An 11,130-nucleotide genomic window follows, 5' to 3' on the forward strand; every position below is an offset into this window, starting at 1 on the left:
GATTGCGAGCTGAACTATTTATGTCAAAATGATTGTTAAATCAAATTTGACTGTCCAAGCTCTGATACCAATTGTTAGGATCTGAGTTTGGTTTTGATTGTGTTTTACGTTTGAATTAAGATGAAGATGAATGAGTTGTGCAGCGGAATTATAATGGAAACAAACTTTGTACACAATCAAACAGGAGAATTGTTTTAATCAAACATTTTCAACAAAGAACCGAAATATTGAATTTATTTCAATAACGATTACAATGCATGAATGAATACAAACTCCCCCTCAGCCTAAGCTCACAGAATTTGTCCGTGCAGGAAGATGATGGTGAAGAGCTAATAGAACAATACAGAGCACTGTTCTATTTATAGGCACGAACAAACCACTGAAGCATCTAAGCTGACGTCACCATGAAAGTGACATCTAACCTCCTAACAAACTCTAACCTCTGATTTATACAACCTCTGCTATGATAACTACTGTTATTACAATTCATTACATAAAGTAAACAAAACTACTGCTGCATCCTTCAACTGCTGTGAACTCAGCAGTACTTGTCATGATCAGCAGTGCTTGACTCAAGGCAGTAGATTGGGCAGCAGGGCTTTAGTTCTTCAACAGTCTTTGACTTGATCAGTAGTTGTAGGTTAGCAGTTTGTATGATCAGTAGATAGGAGGTCAGCAGATGTTGAAACCACTTTCAAGGGGAGAGACTTGTATGCGTAACATCTGCTTATTCTAGATCCACTGACCTGATCCAGTTTTGGCTTTAATTATCTGTTCCTTTGGTAGAGTTCAATCCCAAAACCATCAACCAGGGACCGTTCCGCAATGTAACTAAATTCTGTACCATTGAAAATTTGCTTTTGAACCTCGTAGAAAATTTTCCTTGTGTAAACGACGTTCGCATGACGTTCAATCCTGTAGCTTGTTTTGTATTTTTCTAGGTTGGTGGTCTCAGTATGATTGCAAAGTTCCCGTTGCTTGTTTCTTAACCCATAGATGGACGTGTGATAACACAACATGAATTGAACCAGTGTATTATGTGCGCTCGAGTCTGCTTTAAACATGTGGTTTGCACTTTCGCATCTGGATGTCGTTTTCATTAAAGTGCACATGGGCATTTCATGAAAGTAACCTGGAATCCATTGCTCCCAAATTGAAAACATCTCTGTCAACCATTTATGAGACTCTAACCCATATTCAGCGATCAATGAATTCCACCTTTGCTCAAATGTTTCAGATTTGATATAGACGTTCCAAACAAGCTTGTGAAACTTCTCTTTTATCTCGATATTTGTCAAGTTGTCTCCCTTGATCTATGTTTTGTAAAAAGAAATGAAAAAGTTATCAAAGTCGAAATAAACACAGGTATAAGGACAAATAAAAAAGAAGGAAGAAATGAACACCAGTGTATGATGCTACTTGTACACAAGTGTACAAATAGGTTATAACAAGAAAGTTTGTAAAGAAATACCTTAGATGGTATCTTTTGAACTATATGCCACATACATAGTCGATGATGCGACTTTTCGAATACATTGCTAACTGCTTGTTTCATGGCACAATCCTGATCGGTTAGAACCAAAAGAGGTTGTCTGCTGTTATGAGCTTGGAGAAATTTTTGAAGAAGCCATGTGTATGACTCGATTGTCTCGTTATGAAGCAGGCCAGCACCAAATATCGTGCATTTTTTGTGATGATCAACGTTAGTAAATGGAACAAAAATCATATCGTACCTGTAAAAAAAAGTAAATTGTAACACACAAATGTAAATAACTAAAGAGTTAGAATATGAGGAATTATAACTTACATATTCGTGTGGTACGTTGCATCAAAAGCCAAAACATCCCCAAATGCTTCGTAATTCATTTTCGAAACATTATCACACCAAAATAGCAACTGGAGTTCTGTGTCAACAATCTGGGTATAAAGTATAATTTTCTTTGTTCTTGCATCTTGCGTTCATTTTGTCAGCTAACATTTGGGCATCTCTTTCGTCGATGAAATCTCGGATATCTCTACCACAATTTTTATAGTCAACAACAATGCCCTGTATGTTATGATGACCACCTTTTATGACAACCTGAAGTTTGTGGGATTTCGTGGGACCAATGTTAGCATTACGGCATTTTGTTATAAACTCGGTGGTGGAAAAATCAAGCTTCCTCTTCTTTAGAGATAAATCAAAATTTTCAGGAGACGTAAACCCATGGTTATGTTGTTCTACCCAGTCATATAATTCAACCTCATCTGTATCCTTCAGACGTTTAAATTTTACACAGGCTTTACAATCTGTAACTTTTATGTTTGAGCGTCTTTTGGGGGAAATAGTATCAACCTCAGACAGTTGACCATCGGTGTCTTTAGGTTTGTTGGCTCTAGAACACAAGACATATCGCAGATTTGTTATTACTTTGTCACTGATCTTTTCTTTCTTAGAAGTACCCAACTGTGTACAAAAACCTGCAAGTTGTGCATATTCCTCATACATTGCAATAGCAGCTTCCATCGACCTAAATCTCGCCTTGACAAAGGGTTTGAAAACGGGCGGCACAACTGGCGTCCAATACCTACTGCCGTTAAGTGTTTCGTAAACGTTGTTAGCAACTGACTCTGATCATTAATATAGAAAGCAAGTATAATTAATTAAGCATCATGAAGTTTGTTATACGAATTAATATATCAAAAAAAAGCTGGCAAAAAGAATAAATTACAAGCTTTCATTTACCCCGACATAACAAGTCATTCAAAAATATTCAGGAATGTTCAGTACATATGTGTAGATGCAACTGTTGTTTAATTCTAAAAATATTCAGTTACTCATATATATCTGTAAACAAGTCATCCAATATTCAGGAGTGATCAGTACATATGTGTATATGCACTGTTATCTTAACCTAAAAAATATTCAGTTACTCCACTAAATCTGTGAACAAATCATTCTAAAATATTCAGAGATGTTTAGTACATATGTGGACATGCAACTGTTTTATTATCCTTAACTATTCAATTACTGGGATATATCTGTAAACAAGTCATCCAAATATCTCATTCATGAGTTCTATAAGAACTGAGTACACGTTAGCAATCAAAACACAAATCAACAGAACCGAATGAGGATCATTAAATGCCATGAACGGGAAACTGACGACAAAGAACTGGGCGAAGAAGATGACCAAACTGATCAGGACGATTCAGATGCAATACCGAACAAAACAGATAAAAAAAACTGAACATGGGCGATTCATGGTAGAGTAAAAAACTGGATTGAAGTCATCTTGTTGGATTGGGTCTTGTCCGTTGAAGCCGCTGCTAGGACCATCCTCCATGATCGATGTCGTGGTTAAAAAATTATCAGGGTTTGAATCGTTTCAATTATTAGACTGGTATATGATAGAATTTGAATATAATTAAAGAAGATCACGTAAAATATGCAGGAATATAGGAATTGTAACCGCCATTGGTTTATGGAAAGGAATTTAAAAAAAATTATATAATTACAATCTTGCCCTTTTTATCAAGGATTGAAACCAATGGTTGAGATTAGTTCACAAGGTTCACAACCAAGGATGTTGTTCACTCTTGAACCTCATCCTATATATATATATATATATATATATATATCATTTAATTTTTTTTGAACAATTATATAGTATTTTTAATTAATAAACTAATTATAAAACCAAAACTGATAAATATGCCAAATCTTATTAACATTAAAGCAAGCACGCACTCTCGCATCTCCTAACTTGTTTAATATCTAATAAGATTCACTTGGTTGATGAATTAACCCAATATGACCAAAATCCGCCGATAACACTAAAATTACCAACATTGATCGTGCAAAGATGTTATACAACCATTTTTAGTGTACCTGGGAGTTTTGATGTAACTTTCTTAATTGATGTTAAAGGTTCGTTACTTTCTAAAACTTATAATGTAACAACTGAATTATGAAACCAATCCAACTAAATTATATTTTGGGTAGTTTGGTTTATTTCGGCTCTTGAGGTAGTATGGACATTTGATTCCATAGTTTAGGAATAAAAAAATGATTGGATTGGTTTAAATTTAAACCATGAAAATGAATACTCGAAAAAACACAAGATTAATTGCTTATAAACACAAACAATAATGCTACAAAAGAATGAGTCATCTACTGAAAAATACATAATCAATATGAAATTGCAGAACACAAATTCAAACAAATCCATTACAATTAGGGAACAACAAAGTTTAAACCTTGGGGTTTTCATAGTAAAGAACGTGTTTGTGAGGCTTAAACAGGTACCTAGAACGATATGTCGACCGAATTACATCTGAAAACAAATTATATTGTAGCCAGATATATAAGAGGACCGGTAGCAAACCAAATGCGCAGATAAGTATTGGCATCCATATCAAACCCTTATGGTAAAGTACGAAAAAGCTTACACCAAAAGCAATCGTCATAGTTGTGATAGACATGAAAAGAGTTAATAGACCTGAAATCAACTTCTTTGGTACTAATTCCAAGAAATCATCTTCAGCATAACGAGACGTGAGAATGGATAAAAATATAAGAATTGAAGCACATGATAAGAAAAGAGAAATGGCATCTGCAACAACAAATACCATAAAGGTTGCCTTAGAATGGAAGACCGGGATACCATTGGTTTTGTTGTTCGTTTGGTCATATCCACCTGGAACAGTAAAAGCTGCAGCAAATACTATGGTTGCAATAAGTGCTGCAACAATCATACATTGATTGGCTGTTCCTTTCATCCATTTCTCACCATGTGTTACAAGATCTTTGTGTTCCTTGGTGAATAACTCATGCGGTGTTAAACCATCTTCGTTAACTCTTTCTCTATATGAAGGAGGAATCATATTCTTTACTTCCTACAAGACAAACAAACTAGAAAAATTATAAACTGCTAATTAATTATGCTTTGAAAGAAACGAATCTAAGAAGATTGGGGAAGAATATATGTACCTTAAACCATAATAACTCTCTCTGCATTTGCAAGGCAACTCCCGACACATCCTCTAGTCGCTTTTGCTTAGCAATCTTCCCAACTAAGTGTAACATGTTGTTATTCTTTAAATCTTTTAGAGGAGTTATCAAATCTTTCATTGCACCTATCTCATACAATAGGTTGTAGATACCCTCGTGACGATGTTTGATAGCAATGTGAAATATAGTTTGATTGTCATCATTTACCTTCCATATCAAATCTGGATACTTACGGATGAGTTCAACTAAAAAATTAGTATTGCCCATTTCTGCTGCAATAAAAAGTACCCGAGAAGAGTATGTTTCCTTTGCAGGTTTCAGCTCTATGATTATTTTCTGGGATGCTTTATTCAGTTTCTCAATTTGTTCAAAAATGAAGTTTTGAAGTAGCGGAGCTTGATCTTTCCTTCGAAATGTCTTGACTAACTTTTGAGCTTTGTCATACGTGTTTGATATATGTTCCAAAATGATATTTTGTAGTTCCGAATCCTGATCTTTCTTACTAGATATTGGCTTGTTATCTTGCTTTATTGAATTAGTGGGCCCTTTGATTATCTTATGGGTCTCAGTATGCAAGTTCACAAGACATTCAAAAATAAGCTTTTGTAGTTGTCGAGCTTGATCTACCTTGTCTTGGTCAGTGGAATCTGGATATCTTGTGATGATGTTCTCAGTCTCTTCTTTCACTTTGGCAACATGCTCAGAAATGAGATTTTGAAGCTGCATAGCAATGGCCCAGCCAGAAACGGTTGTGGTGTCTTGCCTAATCAAATCCGGTGGTCCTCTAAGTATCTTGTCAATTTGAGTCTTAGGCTTTTTTGCAATATCTTCCCAAATGAATTTCAGCAATGGCAATGCATTCTTCTTTTCGGGAACTGAAATCAACAAACATAAAAGAAGCCAAATCGATTATACCATTTACCAAAATATCAACGACTACAACAAGGAGCGATGTATGAGTAATGTTATTAATAAGTGCCTCAGAACATTTTTCACGTATAACGTTGAGCTCACATATTAAAAGAGGAGTTATTACTTGTTTTTTGCCGTTCAAAAAAAGTTACTACTTGGTTTATTATATAAAAATGCTAGATGCTATATATAAGGCTCAAATTATTTTAACAGTCATTTTGTAACATATTTAATTTTCATAGTTGTCATATTGATCAATTTCAGGTAATTTCTATAATTTTAAAAATAAATAAACAAAAACGATGAAGATAATTAATGCTAAATATTTAAGATTTAAATTTTATAATATATATAGGTAAGATATGATACAAATAAAATTAATTACTAAATGTACAAATAACTAAAATATATTATAATTACTTCACAGTTTTAAACTAAATTAATTACACTAAATAAAATGAAGAAGGATAATAATAATTACTCTAATTTAAAATGTATTACTCTACATATTTGTACTTTTAAGTTTTAACACATCAAATCTATTTTTATATAGGTTATGTTTGGCATGGAGCTTTTAGAAGCTTTTAGTTTTAGGGCATGTTTGGCAAAAGTAGTTGTTGGCTGAAAGCTGGTAGCTGTAGCTTTTTAGATATATTTAAGTGTTTGCAGAGTAGTTGGAACTTTTAATAAAATGTATAAAATGACCAAAATGGACATAACTAAAAAAACATAACTAAAAAGTTCATTATCTTTAAAGGTTAAAATAGTAATTTTTTTCCTAAAAACTTGTAGCTCCTTCTAGACGCTACTGGTCGGGGAGGGGTTGACTAAGGGGATAAGAGGAGGATTTGGGTTTTATTATTAGTTTTTTTTTTTATAAATTCGAGTAAATTACATAAATAGTTCCTCTGTTTTGAATAGTCTTTAAGTTTGTGAAAGAGTAAAGTCTTGTTATACATAAAATTGTTATATATAAATTTTTTTTTAACCAAGGGAGTATTTGTATTCCAAATTGAAAATCACGAAGTAAAATTTTAAACTATACTCCAAATTGTGATTAAAACAGAGCACACAGGCAATTTATCTAATTACACTTTTTCTAATGATAATTCGTATGTAAATCTAACAAAAATACATATAATATAAAGATATGTAATTTGATTATTGTTTACACTAATATAACTAAACTTATATTGGAATATTATAGATTTAATTCCATTTAGTCCATTTTTTTGTTATAATGTCCTAACAAAGCAAAGGTGTTTCTTTAAAAAGATTTAGTTATTGTTATAATGTCAATGTATATAATTTGAATATGAAAATTATTAGGTTTTCATCTAAAATAAATGCTACTTAGGATTGTGATGTGTAATAAACAAGGAGTAGAGATGTTTAGTTACCTGGCTTGATGATTCTTTTGATGATGTTAAATTTCGTTTCAGGAAATGGATTCTCATTTTGAGATGGTTGTTGTGCAATAAACATCTTGGAATAGAGATCTTTACTCCAATTAATAGTCCTTGATATGATATTAATCTTTGTTTCACGAAATGCTTCAGGCTTTCGAGCCAAAACTCCTAGTACGTCCCCAGTAATAAGTTCCGGATAAGTTTTAACTATCTCTAGGGCGACATCTAATAAAGTTTGGTTAACCGCTTTGTTAATAAGAATTATCCGAAAATACTAAAAAACTATAAAAGTTTGAATGTGTAGCTAAAATGCTTACCAAACATATCATTCTCGACACATTTTTGAAGCAGCCAACCACGATTTTGAGTTGTCCAACCATCATCTCGCAACTTCTTGGAATTGTTGTAGAGATACTTCACCACGTCTTCATTTCCAAACAGGGCCGCAGTGTACAATGGCATCATTGTTCCTTTACTACCAGCGATTGTAAGCAAGGTCCGGTTCTTTTCCAACATAATTTTAACCGCCTTAATGTTTCCGGCAGCAGCGGCTAAATAGAGAGCAGTGTTGTGATTGTTGTTTTGCAATTCCAAGTCACCCCTTCCCATCTCATGTACCAAATTCTTCACAAACTCTTCAACATGTTTAGAACCTTTAGCAGATGCTGCCACATGGAGTGCTGTTTCACCGTTTTCAGTGATGCTACACCTTATCAACTCCATCTGTGGGTACTTTTTAAAAATGGCTTCCGCAGCTTTCCAGTCACATTTTATTGAGGCTTCATATAGTGGGACACCAATTTTGAGGTATTGTTCTCTAGATCCTTTAAAGTATTTACAAATCAAATAGTTAGTGCCTAGTGGACGTATGGCCAGTTTCAACCTTTCAAACTTGGTATGACACAAAAATCAATTATAAATATAAAGCGTTTTTTCTTTTTCATGCTGCTTCCAAAAAAATAAATAACCTTCCACAACACATAAAAATGTATAAATGGCAGTGTTGTAAAAATCACTACTAGGCGACGATTAATCGCTATTGGACCAGTAACTGAGTAAACTTCTGTTAATCAATCCATTAATCGCTAGTCGGCCAGCAAAAAATTGGCGATTCCGGCCAGATTCCGGCATAAAACCTGTATATTCCGGCCAAAACCTCTAAATTCTGGCCAATTTCCAACCAAACCATGTGAATTCCAACAATTAATCTTGTATACTTACAAAAATGAGTTGGGTAAGATTTAAAACTTAGCTATTTAAAATATTTACTTATAAAACTGTGTATATATACATAAAACTGAAAATGACACACAAAAAACTTGATCCAATTAATCCCGAGTAATCGCGAGTAGTCGCTAGTCCCCACCTCACCTCACCGGTCGACTAGCGACTAGGTAATTCTCCAACATTGATAAATGGTGAGACGAAAATAAGTTAATTAGTTTTTAAATAAACCTGAAATTCTAAACGAAATGACAAATGTAGCATTAAAGGCAAAATTTCCTAATTCAGGGAGCCCAAAAATACCGTTAAATAGATCTGAACGAGGTAGCTTTGGTGGTGGCGGTGGCCGTGAGTTAGCTTGTGAAGCAACTGGAATGTTGATTTGCTGCTGCTGTTGTTGGCTTAAGGGCTGCATCTCATCAATTGAAGCCAAGTGCACACCTGTTTGCTCGGTAATCTGCACAGTGTTGTCGATATCCTGCGGCTGTTGCGGGTGGTTATCCTCATGGACTTCTGTTAATTCAGTACCTGTTTGGTCCATCTGCACAGTAGTCACACCAGTAATAACAATTGAAGTCTAACTGCAATTACTTGACACAGGTGACTCGAGGATTTAACAGGGCAGCTGATTTTTAATACCTCTGCTTTGAAGAGAACGAAGACGAAAACGACAACGGTTTGGAAGTATGAATGTAATATGTATGAGTATTGAGAACTGAAAGACTGTGAGTTGTGTTGTGTAATCATTTGGACATACATTCCACCATTTATATAGAACTAGAGATATAACTTTTCAAGTCAACGTCAACTTCAACTTCTGTAGAAAATTAATAGTGTAGGTGAACTATGAATTAATTTATTATTGAAAATTATTTAAAATAAAATTTGATCTAAAGAAAACTAAGAGAATACCATTAAATTTGAGTTTCTATAAAAAATAGTTTATACTTTGATAGAACGACATGAGTCCAAAACTTCATGTCGTTTGCCACTTCAGCGTTTATTTTTGGTTTCGGTTTTTTGTTATATGGATAGCAATGAATTATAAACCAGTTCAAACTGGCCGGTAGTACCTGTTAAACCGTCCAGTACAACCGATTAAACCTCCTGGTACACTTGTATGAATCGCCCGATACACCTGGCTAAACCGTTTCTGAGAATAACCCGATACAGTATAAAAACTGAATTTTAAAACATTGATGGATAGTGCTAGGTTTATTGGGTAACAAAAAATAACAAGTGTCTTAATTATTTATAGAGAACATGCCAGAGAAAAGTAATATATTATTTAAAATGATAAAAATACAACTTTTTAACTGATAATATTTCACTTATAAAATTAAAAAGTGAAGACTGAAATTTAATATTTGTTTGTTTACTTTGTGCTATACGCATATGACCATTTTATTTTTAACTTTTACCTTTGTGCTCTCTTCATTATATTTGTAACATTGTATGACATGTGGTTGTAATTTGTAAATTACTATCCATATTTCCAAGATTCCCGCGTCCAAACTTTGGGTATTGTTCCACTATCATCCTCATGGAAACATCTAAGAAAATGTTTGGAACGGAAACATCTAAGAAAATGTTTGGAATAACTTTGGGGAAAGACACTTTTAAAATATAATATTGAAAGCAAAACGCGGCATAATAAAAACATCAATTTTCTGTGTAACTATTTTATGGTAGCGTTTGGTTTGGTATGCTGGAATTGAATGAGCCAATGAGAGAATAAAGAAAAGAGTGTTTGGTTTGTTGATGAAATAAAATCATTCGTTCTAAAATTCATTTCATTCCCTTAAAATTTTTTCATCTGTCCCCCCTATTTTTCTTTCATTCTATTCCCTATTCACCCTTCATTAACAACTCTGCAACCCACCACTGTTGCCACCATCCACCACCGTTGCCACCTGTCGCCGTCACCCACCTCTGTCGCCACCCGCCACCGCTGTCACCACAGCTACCACCCACCACCACCACCACCACCACCGCCATCGCCACCACCTACAGTCGCCGCTACCACCTTCAATCACCGCCCCCGCCCACCTCTGCCACCGCTACCTCCGCCACCACCAACCTCTGCCACCGCTACCTCTGCCGCCACCAATCGTCGCTGCTGCCACCTCCGATCACCGCCATCACCCACCTCCTGCGCTGCGGTGAACCACCTTCGCCACCGCTGCCATCGCCACCCATCTCTGACCACCACCACCGCCACCATAGCAGTCGTCGTCATCACCCACTATCGCCACTACAACTGCCACCTATCACCACCCACCATCACCGCCTACCACTGGCCATCGTCATCCGATTTTATTCTTACGTCTTTTCTTGTCTACCAAACGTCTTTTCTTTCCTAAAAAAAGAACAAAAAGTAACGATTTATTTCATTCTCATATGGTAATCAAGCAAAACATGAAATGAGAATGAACAATTTCATTACCTTGTGTATTCCATTTCTCCGTCCATTCCATTATCTCATGCCAATGTTTTGATTAATTTCTAACACTTAACAAAAGAATCATACAAAATACTAAAACAAATTAAATAACATTTTAAACTTCTTTTTTTATCTGATTTACGTTATAC

The 11,130-nt window shown here is 34.7% G+C and overlaps 2 protein-coding genes across 2 annotated transcripts; both read right to left on the minus strand.

Annotated features, from left to right (window-relative positions):
* Window positions 1-767: 767 nt before the first annotated feature.
* Window positions 768-1,866, minus strand: LOC110907180 (protein FAR1-RELATED SEQUENCE 5-like). The gene is made up of 3 exons (XM_022152199.1): window positions 1,808-1,866; window positions 1,472-1,733; window positions 768-1,313 (listed from the first exon to the last, which is right to left on the minus strand). The coding sequence occupies exons 1-3, from the start codon at window positions 1,864-1,866 to the stop codon at window positions 768-770; spliced, it is 867 nt and encodes a 288-aa protein (XP_022007891.1).
* Window positions 1,867-4,154: 2,288 nt separating this feature from the next.
* LOC110909070 lies at window positions 4,155-9,301 on the minus strand. The gene is made up of 6 exons (XM_022154077.2): window positions 9,178-9,301; window positions 8,842-9,079; window positions 7,632-8,138; window positions 7,306-7,539; window positions 4,973-5,868; window positions 4,155-4,878 (listed from the first exon to the last, which is right to left on the minus strand). Exons 1-6 carry the CDS (start codon window positions 9,295-9,297, stop codon window positions 4,234-4,236), a joined length of 2,640 nt encoding a protein of 879 aa, XP_022009769.2. The 5' UTR covers window positions 9,298-9,301; the 3' UTR covers window positions 4,155-4,233.
* Window positions 9,302-11,130: the final 1,829 nt, after the last annotated feature.

The sequence above is a fragment of the Helianthus annuus genome, chromosome 14 (genome assembly GCF_002127325.2).
Source record: "Helianthus annuus cultivar XRQ/B chromosome 14, HanXRQr2.0-SUNRISE, whole genome shotgun sequence".
Lineage (NCBI taxonomy): Eukaryota > Viridiplantae > Streptophyta > Magnoliopsida > Asterales > Asteraceae > Helianthus > Helianthus annuus.

Excerpts from the sequence above, each read along its gene's own strand:
- LOC110907180 (XM_022152199.1), bottom strand. The coding sequence starts at position 1,866 with ATGAATTACGAAGCATTTGGGGATGTTTTGGCTTTTGATGCAACGTAC. Across the intron at positions 1,734-1,807 it reads GCAACGTACCACACGAATAT|GTACGATATGATTTTTGTTC; the intron begins GTAAGTTATAAT and ends TTTTTTTTACAG. Across the intron at positions 1,314-1,471 it reads TTCAAAAGATACCATCTAAG|ATCAAGGGAGACAACTTGAC; the intron begins GTATTTCTTTAC and ends TACAAAACATAG.
- LOC110909070 (XM_022154077.2), bottom strand. The coding sequence starts at position 9,297 with ATGTATGTCCAAATGATTACACAACACAACTCACAGTCTTTCAGTTCT. Across the intron at positions 8,139-8,841 it reads TCGTTCAGATCTATTTAACG|GATCTAGAGAACAATACCTC; the intron begins GTATTTTTGGGC and ends AATACTTTAAAG. Across the intron at positions 4,879-4,972 it reads GAGAGTTATTATGGTTTAAG|GAAGTAAAGAATATGATTCC; the intron begins GTACATATATTC and ends TTTGTCTTGTAG.